Source organism: Cervus canadensis, chromosome 12 (assembly GCF_019320065.1).
Source record: "Cervus canadensis isolate Bull #8, Minnesota chromosome 12, ASM1932006v1, whole genome shotgun sequence".
Lineage (NCBI taxonomy): Eukaryota > Metazoa > Chordata > Mammalia > Artiodactyla > Cervidae > Cervus > Cervus canadensis.
The window spans coordinates 18,453,151-18,470,988 of NC_057397.1; the positions used below are offsets into that span (position 1 = coordinate 18,453,151).

The window sequence follows — 17,838 nt, forward strand, 5'->3', positions numbered from 1 at the left end:
TAGGTTTAGGAAGACTGAGACGCCTCTTAGTTACTACGGCAGCCTGGCCCTAACTGACCTCCTCAGTCTGGTACCTGACTGCTCGGCCCTATCCCAAGGCCGTCCAGAGCTGTCTCTCTCCGCATAAATTTGATGACAGCCATTCCTGTTCTTGAACCCTTCAGGGGCCAACCACTGAGTAACCCAAACAACGGCCCACTCTTTAGAAACGCTTTTGTAACCAGTTACTTCTCCCTGCTCTACCCTCAAGTCCCACAGCTCTCAAGAAGCTTTAAATTATTACTATACTCACAATTTAAGAAAGCACTTCATCACCATCTCCCAGGTGAATGTTATGACCACAGTTGTTTCCCATTCAGTAGTTTATCTCTGTTATGTCATCACTGTAGCTCTTACTTACCAAGATTTTAACACATAAAATGAATAATTTTATCTATTAAGTCATTAACTTTGCAAGGGATGCAAAGTAAACTGTAATAAACACTACAGTCCAAAATCAAATCCAAGTGGTATTTGATCTACTCACTCTATTGTACCATTGCTTATTTTCATTAATATATACTGAAAGTTGAATTGTATTTATTTGTACTATCTTTTCTTTTGAGAGGTTACAACTATGCCTGATTCTACCAGTGATCCCAAACACCCCCAATAGTATAGGCCTGTGAGTGTTCAGTTACTGAGTCTTCAACTTCATGTTGTTGTTGAGGTTCAGTCGCTAAGCCATGTCTGACTCTTTGCAATCCTATGGGCTGCAACACGCCAGGCTCCTCTGTCTTTCACTATCTCCCGGAGTTTGTTCAATTTCATGTCCACTGAGTCAGTGATGCCATCCAAGCATCTCATCCTCTGCTGCCCCCTTCTCCTTTTGCCTTCAATCTTTCCCAGCATCAGGGTCTTTTCCAATGAGTTGGCTCTTGCCATTAGGTGGCCAAAAGATCAGAGCTTCAGCTTTAGCATCAGTCTTTCCAATGAATATTCAGGGTTGATTTCCTTTAGGACTGACTGGTTTGATCTCCTGGCAGTTCAAGGGACTCTCAAGATCCATCTTCAGCACAATTGGAAAGCATTAAATCTTAGGTGCTCAGTCTTCTTTATGGTCCAACTCACATCCGTACATGACTACTGGAAAAACGATTGCTTTGACTAGATGGACCTTTGTCAGCAAAGTAATGCTTTTTAATATGCTGTCTAGTATTGGTCATAGTTTTTCTTCCAAGGAGCAAGTGTCTTTTAATTTTGTGGCTACACTCACTGTCCTCAGCGATTTTGGAGCCCAAGAAAATAAAATCTGTCACTGCTTCCACTTTTTCCTCTTCTATTTGCCATGAAGTGTTGGAACCGGATGCCAGGATCCTAACTTTTCTTAACGTTGAGTTTCAAGCCAGCTTTTTCCCTCTCCTCTTTTACCCTTATCAAGAGGCTCTTTAGTTCCTCTTTACCTTCTACCATTAGAGTGGTATCATCTGCATACCTGAGGCTGTTGATATGTCTCCAGGCAATCTTGATTCCAACTTGTGATTCATCCAGCTCTACATTTTTTATGATGTACTCTGCATATAAGTTAAGAGACAGAGTCTGCAGAGTGACAATATACAACCTTGTCATACTCTTTTCCCAATTTTGAACCAGTCCCTTGTTCCATGTCCAGTTCTAACTGTTGCTTCTTTACCTGTATACAGGTTTCTCAGGAGACAGGTAAGGTGATCTGGTATTCCCAAGTGCATTATTTTATTATTACTAGTGCTTGGAACATCAAAATTTTAGTTTCTAAGTAAATGTTGTAAGCTGCCATCAGATTCATTTCACAGAAAATTTCACAGTAAAATTCATAAAGCTCTAACCAGGAGGTCTAGATTACAATACCTAAAAACTAAATTCTGAGGAAATTTACATCTTTATCCTGTAAAAGCACAATTATTCTTTGTAAAACTTATGCTCCCCCATAAAATTTTAAGTCATCTGGCAATGATGAACAGACACATTTCTTAACCACAACTGCTTACTGAACTGTAAACAATTATGCTTTCACTTCTCTTTTTTTTTTTGTTTTGGCCTTTTCACCCAGTTTAAAATATTCTCTTCCAAAAGCCACAATAATTCTAAGCATGAAACAGAAATCTGAAACCCAAGTCTTAAAAAGAAAAAAAAAAAAAAAACAACAGACAAGACAACATGGCCTGAGAGACTGTAATGCTCATCATAGTCCCCAGCAATGAGAACAATGGAGATAGCATGTCATCTCCCTGGGATCACAGAGACACAGTGTGGCCACCAGCTGTGTCAGAGGACCTGTTCTCTAGGACAGCCTGCACTGTTCTGGAGAGGGTAAATGGGCAATGGAAGGTCTCATCTTTTAAGAAATTCAAGTAAGGAAAAAGCTCCAGGAAAGCAACAGACCGCTCAGCAAAGTTCGTACAAAACCAGAGAAGAAGGAGTACTCTGGAGTGCACACCTGTGTCCCCGTAAATCCACATGTGGAAGCCCTAACCCCACGCTGTGGCTATATTTGGAGACAGACCTCCAAGACAGTAATTAAGGTTGAAAGAGGTCATGGGGGGAGGGGCTGATGTGAGGGTCCTTTGGAGAACAGAGCCACAGTTTCCTGTATCTCTCTGCCAAGCAGAGAGGAAAGGCCATGTGAGCACATGCCCAGATAGCTGCCGTCTCCAAGCCACAAAGACAGCTCTCACTAGAAACTGACCATGGTGGCACCTCAATCCCAAACTTCCAGCCTCTAGAACAGTGAGAAAATAAATGTCTGCTGTTTAAGTCCTGCAGTCTGCGGCATTTTGTACGGCAGCCAAAGCCAAGTAAGACAGATCTCGGTACCGTGAAGTGGGCTGCTGTCATAAGTATCTGAAAATGTGGATGCAGCTTTGTAACTGGACAGTGGGCAGAGACTGGATAAGATACATACTAGGAATATAGATGTTAAAGGTGATTCTGGTGAGGTATCAAGCAGACATGAGGAACAAGTCAAGGATAGTGGAAGACAGGTAACTGCTGTGGACCAAATGTTTCTGTCCCCACAAAATCTTTATATTGAGGTCCCTAATTTGATGGTACTTGGAGGAGCAGCTTTGGGAGGTGATTATACCAAGAAGACAGAGCCCTCAAGAATGGGGTCAGCTCCTTTGTAAGAAGAGACACAGTGAGGCTCTGCCTCCTCGCCTGTGAGCACACAGCAGAAGGCAGAAAGAAGCAAAACTTGAAGATCTGTAAAATTCTCAGCCTGTCCATATTGCAAAACAATGAAAAAGCATACTGGGAAGAAGATACCAAAGATGTAGCTAAACGATCACTCAGTAAAGAGATTTTGTGAGCACAGACACTACCAGTCTGAATCAGAGGAGACAAAGATCACAGGAAACGAAGGAAGGCTGAGAGGCTTCTTCGCAAGGCAGAAAAGCTAGCCTACAAGTATGTGTCATCCTTCAAAAACGGGAATGATGACCCTAAAGGCCACCCAAAGATCCTACAGGCTACCCCTCTCACCACAAGGCTGGGGCAGGGCTGGTATTCCCTTCTTTGCTTCCAAGGGCAGGGCTGTGTCTTGGGTTTGTGGGGAGAAGATGCCCTTCTCTGCCCCAGGGGTGGTGTCTTTGCAGACAGCCTTCGGTGACAGGCCCAACAGAGCCGTGGGGGTGACACCGTCCTCCAGTAGGCCTGGATGGCAGAACACTGAACCAAAGAGGAACTTCCTTGACCTTTAAAATTAATAGAATGACCCTTGGTAGTTTCTGGGCTTGCTTGGGACTTATCATTGCATTCTTCCTTCCTGTTTCTTCCTGTGGAAAGGCAAAGTCTGTCCTATACCTGACTGCACTGTATCCAGAAGCACATTACTGTCTGGTTTCACAGGCTCGCAGCTTTTGAGGAATTCTGTCTCAGGCTGGAATCGGACCTTGAGTCTCACCTACATCTGATTCAGACATCTAGACAAAACTCTAGACTATAGAGCCAATGCTGGAAAGACTTAAGGGTTTCGGGGCTGCTGGGATAGAATGAACGCATATTGAATGTGAGAAGGACATGAACTGTTGAAGGCTGGGGCAGAATATTTGAGACTGAATGCTTTGGTCCCTCAAAATTCATATGCTGAAGCCCCCTCGCCTCCCACTGTGGATATAATTAGAGACGGGGCCTCTAAGGAAGGGTCTAAACTTAAATGAGGTCATAAGGATGGGGGTACTGATTTTAAAGGATTAGTGTCCTTTGTTGTTGTTCAATTTCTAAGTCATGTCTGACTCTTTGCAACCCCATGAAGAGCAGCACACCAGCTTCCCTGTCCTTCACTGTCTTCCAGAGCTTGCTCAAGTCATGCCCTTTGAGTCAGTGATGCCACCCAACCATCCCACCCTCTGTCATCCCCTTCTCCTTTTGCCTTCAACTGTTCCCTGCATCAGGGCCTTTTCCAATAAGTCAGCTCTTCGCATCAGATGGCCAAAGCGCCCTTATGATAAGAAGAGAAACTAAAGAACCAGATCCCTCTCTCTCTCTCTCTCTCTGCATAAGCACACAGCCAGATGGCAGCTGCCTAAAAGCCAGGAGGAGAGCCTCACTAGAACTAGATCTTGCTAGCACCCTGATTTCAGAATTTCGGCCTCCAGAGCTGTGAGCAATAACGTCTGCTGTCCAAGCCGCCCAGTCTGTGGTACTAAGTTACAGCTGCCCAAGCTGACACAGGATCTAGTACAGGTTAGATTTCCAAAGGTGAGCTGTGTATGGGACCACCTGATGTGCAAACTGACCCCTCCACTCTACGTACACACAAAGCAAGGTCTTCTTTATTGAAAACTTCCTTGTTTAAAAACTTTCCTTCATAGTACTGTAGGTAATATTTTTGGCCCAGAAAACAGTATTAAAATGGTATTCAAAAATCACATTGCCCACCTCCTAGAGTAATGGAAATAAAAACAAATAAACAAATGGGACCTTGAAACGTAAAAGCTTTTGCACAGCAAAGGAAACTATAAACAAGATGAAAAGACAACTCTCAGAAAGGGAGAAAATAATTGTAAATGAAAAAACTGACAAAAGATTAATCTCCAAAATATACAAGCAGCTCATACAGGTCAATATCAGAAAAACAAACAGCCCAATCAAAAAATGGGCAGAGGACCTAACTAGACATTTCTCCAAAAAACACACAAATGGCCAATAAATTCATGAAAAGATGCTCAAAAGATACTCAATATTACTCATTATTAGAGAAATGAAAATCAAAACTGCAAAGAGGTATCACCTCACAGCAGTCAGAATGGCCATCATCAAAAAATCCACAAACAATAAATGCTGGAGAGGGTGTGGAGAAGAGGGAACCCTCCTTCACTGTTGGTGGAAATGTAAATTTATACAGACACTATGGATAGCAGTATGGAGATTCCTTTAAAAAAAAAAAAAACACTAGGAATAAAACTACCATATGACCCAGCAATTCCACTACTGGACATATATCCTGAGAAAACCACAGTTCCAAAAGACATATGCACCCCAGTGTTTATTGCAGCACTAGTTACAATAGCCAGGACACGGAAGCAACCTAGATGTCCCCTCACAGCTGAATGGATAAAGAAGATATGGTACATATATACCATGGAATATTACTCAGCCATAAAAAAGTATGAATTTGAGTAAGTTGTAGTGAGGGGGATGAAGCTAGATAGAGCCTGTGATACAGAGTGAAGTCAGAAAGAGAAAAACAAATATTGCTTATATGTATATATGCATTAGCATATGTATGGAATCTAGAAAAACAGTACTGATGAACCTATTTGCAGGGAAGGAATGCAGACACAGATGTAGAGAACAGACTTGTGGACACAGTGGGGAAAGGAGAGCGTGGGATGAATTGAGTGAGTAGCACTGACATTATACACACTACCACGTGAAAAGCAGACAGCTGGTGAGAAGCTGCTGTCTAACACAGGGAGCTCAGCCTGGCGCTCTGCAACGACCTAGAGGGGTCAGACGAGGGAAGGGGAGGGAGGCTCAAGAAGGAAGGGATATGTGTATAATTACAACTGATTTGCATTACTGAACAGCAGAAACCATCCCAACATTGCTAAGCAACTTCCTCAAAATAAAAAAATTTTTAAAATCACACTGAAAACAACTTTTAAAAGGTCATAGGGCTGTTAAATATCTCTTTTATATATATTTAACATCAGCTATAAAGCAAACAAATGTCTTGAGAAAAAATTTAGGAACCCAACTACAATACAGCAAATTACTACTTCTGGATAGCTATTAACTAGCAGAGTCTTCTAGAAATCAGGGCTCACATCCACCTTCTCTAAGCCATCCTGAGGGAGGCTAGAGTGCGTGTGCATCTGTGCAAAGTGCACACTCACTGTCAGTCCAACATGCTGAAAACCCTGCAGCAGAAAGAACTAAAGACACATGGACAGATGTGGACAGAATCCAGGGTGTCCCTCAGGCCCTGGTACTCTTGGTACTTACTCCAACAGCAACCCTAATCCCCTCCCACTCTCTGAGAACTACTCATAAAGGATATTCTAGTGAAGAGCTTCTAATCCATCAGTTAAGCCACTTTAAATTGGGTCAAAATAGGCAAGATTCCCAGGTGGTATAGTGGTAAAGAATCTACCCACCATTGCAGGAGACACAAGAGATGCGGGTTCGATCCCTGGGTCGGGAAGAACCCCTAGAGGAGGAAATGGCAACCCATTCCAGTATTCCTGCCTGGCAAAGTCCATAGACAAGAGCCTGGTGGACAACGGTTCATAGGGTCACAAAAGAGTTGGACATGACTGAGCACACACACAGGCAGTATCAATAATTAGACAGAGCAGTGTACGTTCCAGCAGGAATTACAGTGAATTCACAACTACTATAGAAGAGCAGGTATTTTGGTCTTGGGTGCTATCCCCTTTCCAAGGACGTTGTAATAGACCCTAAGAGGGAGGAGAGGGAAAAGGAGAGAAATCAGCTGAAGGATTAAAATGAGATGATATCAAAAAAGTTTATCATCTCTCAAGGGGCATGCATGGATGGACCAGAGAGTACAATCACCAGAGAGCTTGCGGGGAAGCACTCGGAGGATGACTTCACGCAGGGACAGTGGACAGTGGCAACACAGGATCTTAAGGAGAGATCACCAAAGGTTTGGCTAAGACAAATTTTCTCAGGAAAGAAAGAGGCACAGATCAAGTGACCTGCACGGGCCTTCAGCTCCAGCAGACCTAGGACCATTTCTGCACTCTGGTGTCATAGAAAAATTTAAAATTTACCACTGACACCAATTATTTACTTCATAAACACTTGCTGAGTCCCCAGGCACAGCTCAGGGTCGGGGTCGGCCCTGCACATCCTTGTGGCACTTGGCAGAGCTAGGATTTACCTTTACTTGGTGTAACTACTGAACAACAGGACACCAGCAGTGTAACTACCAACAGAGAAAAGTGTACTGGGCCCAGTGGTCAAGTGGCTATCATGAAAGCCACAGCAGGTGCAGGGCGGCTGTGACCGGCACAGGGTGGTACGTGTGTGAGAAATAACTAGTTGGGTGGGCCGAGCCCCGGACCAAGAAAGCTCACACCACAGGCTCTGACGGTGAGGGACACTTACTCCAACATAAAAGGCAGTCAGTGGACATTTTTTTAAAGCAGACAAGTGACAGCAGATTTGCCTCTTAGGATAATGACCCCGACAGGCTGAAAATGAGGCCAGGCAAGTGTTGGGAGGCTGGGGGTGGTGGGGCTGACACAGTAATCCAGGCGCAAGGGGACAGGGGCCTGAGCTCGTGGCTGATGGGATCACTGAAGAGGTCTGACCTGAGAGAGAGTTGTGAGGTAGAATCACCAGCACTGAGGGACTTGATGGGTCGAAAACATGTACAGGAGAGACCATGGGGAGAGAAAAAAAGAGACAGCCTGGGGAAGACACTTGGTGTGTGGGCCAGGGCAGCGGGTGGCAGGCAGGCTGGTCTGCTGGGTCTGCAGGCACTGAGGTGCTGGTGGTGCTGGCGCTGGGCCAGGACAGTTTCCAGACTGCCCAGCAGTCCTGGGAGTTGGCAGGGGGGGCGGTTGGCGTGGAGATCCTAGATTATCCAGGAAGGGGACGCAGGACAGAAGAGGTCAAGGCAGAAGCCTGATGAACACCTGCTGAAGCTGCACACAGAGGAGTCACAAAGGAGGCAAGTGTACAGGGGAGGAGGCAGACCAGGAGGGCGCGTGTCCTTGAAGGGAGGGCGACCAGCTGTGAAGGCCGCATGAACACAGCTCCGAGGAATGACCACTTCCGCATGCTGGTGCAGATGGAGCAGCGTCACAGGGGCTGGAGGCGGTGTGCTCAAGTGGCTACCCTCGCACACCGCTGTCACAGTACAAAGGAAGCTTCCAATTTGTTTTCCAAACTTTATAAGGCATTTTACTAATCCAAGAACTTACTTATTTTGCATGCAGGCTGAAAAGTTTCCTATTTTGCAACAGAATGTGTTCTGAAAGTTTAGGAGCACTGTGTGATAAGCAGCCGCCCACTCTAAGACCACCTTCCTTGCAGCAGCACTTATGGGGCACAGCTGGGGAGCAGGCCGCCAAGTCGGCCGGCGCACTCTCCTTCCACACCATCTTCCGGGGAGACAAGGGCAGTCAAGCCTGGACTCCCACTTTCAAGCAGGCTCCTTCAGGCACCAAGGTCCCAAGTGGAAATTACAACCTCTCTGAAAGTAAAAACGAGCTGAAAGAGTTTGGAAAGATAGACTGGTGAAAAGGTTACGATGACACACTCAAGATTTCACATCAGGACAAAGGCCGACACGATACTGAACTAGGCTGGAGGGTAAAACGACAATTGCTTGAGCAAGCCAAAGGGAATGTTGCCTTGCCAATATCAACGCTTTTCTAAAGGTCAAAAGTAGCATTTTGAACATACAGATAATTTTTGTCATTAATGAGATCCCAATTTAACTCTAGGAATGAATTTTTATTCATTGAGCCACGTGTAGAATTCAACAGCAAATATGTGTTACGCACTATATAATTCATTTAGAAGGGACTAACTGTGCAGGCTTATTTTTGGATAATTGACAAAAGAAAACAGAAATAAAGATTCTTTTAAACCTCAGATCTATGAGAAAAGAACCTGTAGAATTACTGTTTTTCTTTTCATGTAAAAAGAAATGGAGAAAGCACAGATTAAATAAATTTACAGGAAATCTGAAAGCATCATTTAATTCTGGGTTTTTAGGTGGAAAAACTCACAAAAGATAAAAAACAGACGTGGTAGAAACAGCTAAGGGGTGACACACATTAGCTGGAGAGTTGAGTTTGGTGTTAGTATCCCTTCCTCTATCTCTCAGGTCCCATCAATATTTTAACATAATTATGAAATAACTTGATCATATGAACTCTTTACTACTAACTTATACTTACAGTGATCACTGGAAATTAGAGTCATTTGGGACATGAAGTCACAGTTCTAACAGTGGGTAAACTAGTATCATAGTTTATTTCCTGACTAATAACTCAAAGAGTATTAATGTGAGTTCCTCTTGCCCATGAATAAAAAGAGCAATATTAAATACCACTGCCATACCTAAATGTGGGTTTGGATATAAAAAGGGGAAAAAATAAAGCTTAGACACTAATCAGCTTTCTGGTTTTATTGGTGAGAGGGAAGCTAGAAATACTCCAGAGGCAGCTCCCTTGACCCCAGACGAAAGCGGAAGTTAAGAAAAAGAACTGCAGCTAGACCTTCTTAGCACCCTGGACCTGACCCACACTGAGCAGGTCACAGGCAGGGTCCCTTCACTTGAAGCAAAGGGTAAATAAGTAAGATAGACCAAGGAGTTCAAGAAAACATTTTAAATGAGTTTAAGACTTGGAACTAGGAAACTGCAACCTGTTTCAAGCCATGTCATTCTCATTCCATAAATCTGAACAAACATGTAGTGTTTTTAAACTTGTCATATTATGTCAAAAACCCCATGTCCTCACAGAAACTAAAAATTTAACAGGCACAATACTGCCAAAAATCAGACAAATTAAATAAACAGCCAACCACACGCCTCTCTTTCCTAGCTTTAAACTCTCAATATTAGAATACTTAGACCAAGTCATATGTATTGTCTGTCAAGTATTTTTCTCAAGTAATTGAAGGATCTTAGTTTACCAACTAACTAGGTTTGGCAGAAATAATCAACCATTTACTAACACCAAGACACTTTTTATTTATGAGAAAATACTGCAATGAAGAAATTAAGAAGGACATGGCAACCTACTCCAGCATTCTTGCCTGGAGAATCCTCAAGGACAGAGGAGCCTGGCAGGCTGCAGTCTATGGGGTTGCAAAGAGTCGGACACTGCTGAGCGACTAAGCACAGCACAGCACAAGCAGACAACACATATCTGCACAAAATTCCTGGTTCTTCGGGTTCACATCACTGTCACTGCATAGAAAATGCTGGCCCTGTCATTCCTTCTTCCTCTCTTGACCACTCAGGTGGGGAGTCTTGAACACGACCGTCTCAGGGGCCTCTCTAGTCTTAGAGGGGTCCCTGGGAAGCAGTGAGAAAGAGGCAGGGGCCAGACTTTTGGTTTCTCGCTCCAGCAGGGCCGAGGGAGCCCCACTCCACAGGAGCCACTACTCTGGAAGCTTCCGAGGCCTCAGGGGCATAGCAAAGGGTGAGGAGGGCTCCAGGAGCAGTACCCAGGGGACCCGCTGTGCCCCTGGAGATGAAACTTCTGAGTGCTCACAGCTAATGATGCTCAAGGACAAGGAGCATCTTGTTACTCTGTGTTGAAACAACTGCCTCACTGGGAAAATCAGCCTCATTTTAAAAAATATTTTTTAATTGGAGGATAATTGCTTTACAATGTTGTGATGGTTTCTGCCGTACAACAACACAAATAAGCCATAATTATATTTATATATATTTTTATATATATATATATATATCTCCTCTCTCTCTCTCCCCCTATCCCATCCCTCTAAGTTGTCACAGAGCACTAGGCTGGGCTTCCTGTGTTATCCAGCAGCTTCCCATTAGCTCTCTGTTTTGTACATGGTAGTGTATATACGTCAATGCTACTTTCTCAATTCATACTTCCCTTTCCTTCCCCACGATATATCCACAAGTACAATCTCTGTGTATCCATTTCTTCTCTGCAAATAGGTTCATCAGTACCATTTTTCTAGATTCCACATATATGTATTAATAAACGATGTTTTTCTCTGACTTACTTCACTCTGTATAATAGGCTCTAGGCTCAGAGGGTTTCATCAGAGAGCTACCCCATGAGTCTATCCCTGAATTTCAGTTGTTCACTACATGTAAGTTCCTGGGACTGGGGAGACAGGAAATTACCTCTATTTAATATTTGCAAGTTTTTCTCTTATTTATTCAGTTGCTATAAACATAAAAAGTGAGAAAATACTTTTGTATATTGAAAGAAAAAAAGTCTTCTTTCAGGCCACAAAGGAAACAAAATACCAAACAGTGAAATGTTCTTCCTAATATATGCTTATAGTGAGGTATATCAAAAGTAAAGAAAAAGACACAACTTACTACAAATATCGAGGATTCATAAGTCTGAAAAATAAGAAATTTGTCAAAGAGAAAAACAAAATCCAAATTCTTAAATACAGAGATTTCTAAAAGAACAATCTATTGGAGTTGGTCTTATTCATATTTTCAAATTAATAGATAATTTTTGTCTGTTTTTTTATTTTGCTTTTCTCTTTTATTCATCATATAAGTACCCTCTATTCTCAAATGAAAGAAAAGAAAACAAAAGGAAGATTCCAAATAAGCTATCTGGTGTTGATGAGCCAAACAAAAGCTCATCTGTTCCCTTCAGTCTCAGCACCCAGTCATACTTGTTTCACTTGGTATTTTTCTTGTCCAACCTCCAGAAGACACTCTCTCAGCTCTGTGCTTGACCATCTGGTTAATTCACCATAATGAGAAGTTGTAGTGGCAACCTTTAAGCTGCATGCTGCACCTCATTAGAAGGGTTCTACATCAATTTAGTGAGACAAGGACTTGGGATACTACTGAAGTTAGTGTTTATTGAATGTTTGTTTCAGGTGTGTGTGTGTGTGTGTGTGTGTCTGTGTCTGTGTGTGAGTGATATGTGTGAATGTTGAGTTAGTGTTTACTGAATGTCTGTTTCAGGTGTGTGTGTGAGATATGTGTGAATGTTGTGTGTGTGTCTGTGTGTGTGTCTCTGTGTGTGTGTCTGTGTATCTGTGTGTGTGAGATATGTGTGAATGTTGTGTGTGTATTATGAGATGCAGTAAGATGTACTGCTTACTATGGGTCACAGTCACAAAAATCAGAAAGCTACTGAAACAGATAAAGGAAGAAACAGATGTAATACAGAACCCTCCAACTCAGATCTCTGGCACCTAGAGAAAAAGGTAAAAATAGTAACGATCAACTTTATATATTTTAATGTAAAAATACTTTTACCTGGCATATTCTTTACTCACATATACCAGTGCAAGCCTTACTTGAAAGTGTCTTTTGGTAAGAAACACCCTGATGTCTCCACAAAGAAATGGCAGATCTCTCTCGATTCTGCAGTCCATTTAGTCTTTCTGCTAGCCCGCCTCTGTTCAACAAATTATAATGTATTAAGTTTAGTGAAAATAAAAGCTTCAGAACAGTTGGAACATTCACACTTTATACCCTCCAATCGGGGCATGCAAGTTTTAGCTTGTGTGGCATTACACTCTATTCCTACAGGTCAAATCCTTCTACGTTAGTTATCTCCTTTTTTAAGACTTCTTGGATGATCAGTTTTCTGATTCTTAGAAATGTGGGCTCCTCTGAGATGAGTCTGACTTCCTGACTACTCTTTCTTAGTTAACTTACTCCATAAATATATTCTGATTATGTGTTTCCTGCTATGCCAAGCCAAGCCCAGGTGCCAAGGATGTGAAGAAGGCAACAAGCCACATCACGGTGGACCTTATAGTCTAATCTGCAAAAATATAAGTGTAAAATGGGTTCAGAGTTGTAATCAAGTTGTAATCAAGAATAAAACCTGCACCCAGTTGACAGACAGAACACTCAAATAAGAGGATCTGGATATGAGCTCATTACTTGACCTAGAGAAAAGTGAGTATTAACTGTAAATACAGCAAGGATATCAACATTATACAAAGCAAAAAACTTCCATGAATGGCAGGAAGATGACTCATAATAAAGGATACACAGGCACTTCACAAGAGACCTGATCTATCAGTGAATAGACACACAGATAAATTATAAAGCTGATTTGGGTTTTTCCAGGAACTACCTTCATTCAGAAAAGTCAGCAGTTCTTAACATATCTGTGACCACAAGAGAAACTATGATCAGCTGTTAATCACCATTTGACTATGGAAGTCATCAATGTATTATCTCATAAAATTATGTTCACTGATCATTTCACTACAGTATCTCATTTTATTCTAATAATATTCCTTTGATGTAGAAACAACAGATATCAATACCTGCCTCATACATGAAAACAGTCAGAGCTTAGAGAGAGGTCAGGAAAATTCTTCAATATTGTATAACTAGCCAGATGAGGAAACAGAAAGGACACTGTGTTTGGCATTTAGTCAATCGTCAAGAAATGCTAATCACTGCCATTACTGACTCTGTTCGATTTTTACTTGCACCCTGCACTCTTTCCACAATGATTAAAAGACCTCATTTTAATATACATTATATATATATATATATATTATCACTACAAATTACTTCATTTTCCGATTAGGTAGTTTTTTTTCTTATTGGCACTAATTATTTCTGAATATGTGTGTGAGAGCAGTATATATAACAGGAAATTTTAAAAAATTCTCACAATCATATATATGCCAAAGCATCTCTACTTTATATATATGTAAGCCTTTCTTCAGATCATTCTGTTTACATGAAGTGACTAATCTGTACACGCCCTCTAAACAACACTATGAAAGGGGGCACTCTTGTCATCCTCACGTTACACATGATAAACAGAAGCACTGAGAGTGCAACACTGCACAAGGAGAGACATCTGCTGAGGGGCACAGCTGGGTGAACACCAGGCAGTCTGGCTCCAGAGACCACAAACTCAAGACTCAGTGATACACCTACTGCCTCTTCAGGAATACTTGCTAAGTACTTAAAGATACTAAAAATACATAGAAAAGCATAAGACTGTATTCGCTGCACAATGATCTAATTATTTACCAAGTGTTTGTTTTCAAACTTATGACTTTAAGGGAGAAGGAAAAAAAAAAGACAAAAGACAGTCTGAAAGCATTATCTTACAAGTGAACTTCAGGAATTTTAGGATTGAAAGGTAAAAATCAAGAGTAAAAATGAATGAATGCAAAACTGTCCTCCACATGCGGGAGCATCTGAAGCCTAAGAGAGAACCTGCATTCCCGTCCAGGCTTTAGACACAGGTCACAGGATTCCTCTGTTCCGAGAATTCCTGCAGGGAATTCTGAGCAGGTACACCAGAACTCAGGAATGGAAATACCATGACCTCTAGTCAACAAACACAATGCCAGTAAAAATCTCTTGTATATTAAAAAAAAAAAAAAAAGATTCAATAAGGCTCTGCTATAAGTAAAATAATTTTTTTTTAAATTTTATTGAGACATATTTGACAAATAAATTTGTAAAGTACATACAGTGTATACAGTGGTGATTTGATATATGTATACCTGTGAAAGGATCCTCCCCCATTTACTCAGCTGATAGATCCACCACTTCACATGTTTATCTTTTTTTCTTTTTTGATGTAAACGTTTAAATTCCACTCTTGACAAATTTCAGTTGTACAATGTAGTGTTCTGAATAACAGTCACCATGTTTACGTCAGATCCTCATAACTTACTCACTTTATGACTAAAAGTTTGCACTCTTTTCATATGAATACATTCCCAGAAGTGGGACTGCTGGATAGTATGGAAGAATCTACTCAAATTTTCTCAGAGCCTCCATACTGTTCTCCTTAGTGGCTGCACCATTTACACTCCCACCAACAGCCCACAAGGGTTTCCGTTTCTCTGCATCCTGGCCAGCACTTGTCATTGCTTGTCTTTTTAATGACATTCTGACAGGTGTTAGGTGGCATCTCAGTGAGCCTGGACTTGCATTTCTCTGATGACGACTGATGTTGAACACCTTTTCTCACATCTTTGGTCACTTGAATGTCTTCTTTGGAAAATGTCTATTCAATTCTTCTGCTCATTTTTAAAAGCGGATGGTTTGATATTTTTGCTACTGAGTTGTGTGAGTTAATTATGTGTTTTGGATATTAACCTTTATCAGATACGACTTGCAAGTATTTTTTTCCATTCTGTAGGTTGCCTTTTTCATTTGCTTCTGGTTTCCTTTATTCTTCAGAAGCTTTCTATACTGAAAAATTCCACTTGCTTATTTTTGCTTTTTTAGATTATCTTTTGGTGTCAAATCCCCAAAATCCATCACCAGGACCAAGGTGAAGGAGATTACCACCTATGTTTTCATTTAAGACTTTTACATTTTCAGGTCTTCCGCTTAAGTCTAACACCTGAGTTGTTTTAATGAGTGGTGTAAGACAGGAGTTCAGTTTCATTCTTTTGTATGTGTCTGTAGAATTTTCCCAACGCTATTGAAAAGACTATCCTCTATCCATAGTATGTTTGTGGCTCCACAGTTATGAGTTAATTGACCACATGTGCACAGGTTTACTTCTGGACTCTCCATCATGCTCCACTACCACTCTGTAATATGGTTTGAAATCTGGAAGTGTGATGCCTCTAACTTTGCTCATCTTTCTCAAGATTGCTTTGCCTATTTGGGGTCTTTGTGGATCCACATAAAGTTTAGGATTGGAATTTTGATAGGGGTTGCACGGGATCTGTAGATAGCTCTGGGTAGTATGGACATTTTAACCATATTAATTCTTTCAATCCATGAGCAGAGAATAACTTTCCATTTATTTTTGTCTTCCTCAATTTCATTCACCAATGTCATAATTTTAAGTGTATTTTTTTTTAACCTCCTTGGTTAAATTTATTCCCAAGTATTTTATGCTTTTTGATGGAACTGTAAAATAGGATTGCTTTCTTAATTTTTGTTTTGGATAGGTTTGTGGTTAGCATACAGAAATGCAACTGATTTTTGCACACAGAGATACTAGGGACTTGGTTCCAGACCAACACAATGAATTTATTATCATAATAAAGTAAATCACAAGAAACTTTTTGGTTTCCTCATACATGTAAAACTTAAGTTTACACTATACAGTACTCTATTAAATGTATAACAGCATTGTGTCTTAAAAATGTATATATCTTAATTTCAAAATGCTACTAAAAATGGCAGAAAAACACAGTGTTGCCACAAACTTTCAATCTGTAAAACAAAAACACACAATATTTGCAAAATACAATGAAGTAAAGCACAAAAAAATGAAGTAGGCCTATACTGATTTTGTATCCTTTACTAAATTTATTTACTACTTCTCACAGTTTTTTTAGTGAGTCTTTAGGTTTTCCTGTAGAGTATCATGTCATCTGTAAGTAAGACAAGCTCTAATTCTTCTGATATTTAGATGTCTTTTATTTCTCTTTCTTGCCTAATTACTGTGGCTAGGACTTTTAGTACTGGGTTAAATAAAAGTGACAGGAATGAATGAACATCCTTGCTGTCCTTGATACTAGAGGAAAAGCTTTGACCTTTTGGCTGTCAAGTATGATGTCTGCTGTGGTTTGCACTCTGTGGTTTTCACAGTGTTAAGGTACATTCTCTTAACACCCAGTTTGTTGGAGGTTTTTTTCAAAAGTGGATGTTGATTAAAAACATTTTCTGCATCTACTGAAATGATATGATTTTTTTGTCTATCTTATTAATGTGATATATCATGTTGACTGATTTGTGAAGAGTGAACAATCCTTGAATCTCTAGAATTAATCCCAATTGATCATGGTGCATAAACCTTTTAATATATTGTTAAACCTGATTTGCCAATACTTTTATTAAGGATTTCTATGTCCATGTTCATTAGGGATATTGATCTATAATTTTCTTTTCTTCAGGTGTCCTTGTCTGATTTCCATATCAGGGCTATGTAAAATGAGTTTGCAGTTGTTCCCTCCTTTTCTATCCTTGGAAAGAGTTTGAAAAATATTGGCATTAATTCTTCGTTGACTATGAGACAGAATTAAATAGTGAAGGCATCTGTTCCTAGATTTTTCTTTGTTGTTGATGTTTTTGATTACTGATGATAAAGAATCTGACTGTAGATTCAATCTGACTGCAGGAGACTCAGATTCAATCCCCAGGGAGGGAAGATCCCCTGGAGAAGGGAATAGCAATCCACTCCAGTATTGCCTGGGAAATTCCAAGGACAGAGGAGCCTGGCGGGCTAATGACGGTGGGGTTGAAGAGAGTCAGACAGGACTGAGCAACTCTCACTGTCTTTCAATCTCACTAGTCGTTTCTCTGTTCAAATTTTTAATTTTATCTTGATTCAGTCTTGGTAGGTCGAAAGTTTCCAGGATTTATCCATTTCTTCTAGGTTGTCCAATTTGTTGGTATATAATTGTTTATAGTACCTGTCATAATTCTTTCTATATATATGGTATTAATTATAACGACTCCCTTTTTAGTTTTGAGACTTTTCTCCTGTTTTTGTTGTATCTAGGTAAGTGTGTGTCTATTATGTTTAGCTTTTCAAAATAACATTAATCATTTCCACTAATCTTTTCAATTGTCTTTTCAATCTATATCATATATTTCCCTACTGACTTTTACTATTTCTTCTACTAACTTTGGGCCTAAGTTGTTCTTCTTTATATGATTCTTTGAGGTGTAAAGTTAGGTTGTTCATGCACTGCTGA

General features: G+C 40.7%; 1 protein-coding gene across 7 annotated transcripts in view; it reads right to left on the bottom strand.

Moving 5' to 3' along the window:
- Positions 1-17,838, bottom strand: part of SPIDR (scaffold protein involved in DNA repair) — a 284,566-nt gene that overhangs the window by 161,890 nt on the left and 104,838 nt on the right. For all 7 annotated transcript variants that reach the window (XM_043483179.1, XM_043483175.1, XM_043483178.1 and 4 more), the window contains one exon: positions 12,481-12,581. In XM_043483179.1, the coding sequence (XP_043339114.1) occupies positions 12,481-12,581 (101 nt within the window). The remainder of the gene's footprint in view (positions 1-12,480; positions 12,582-17,838) is intronic.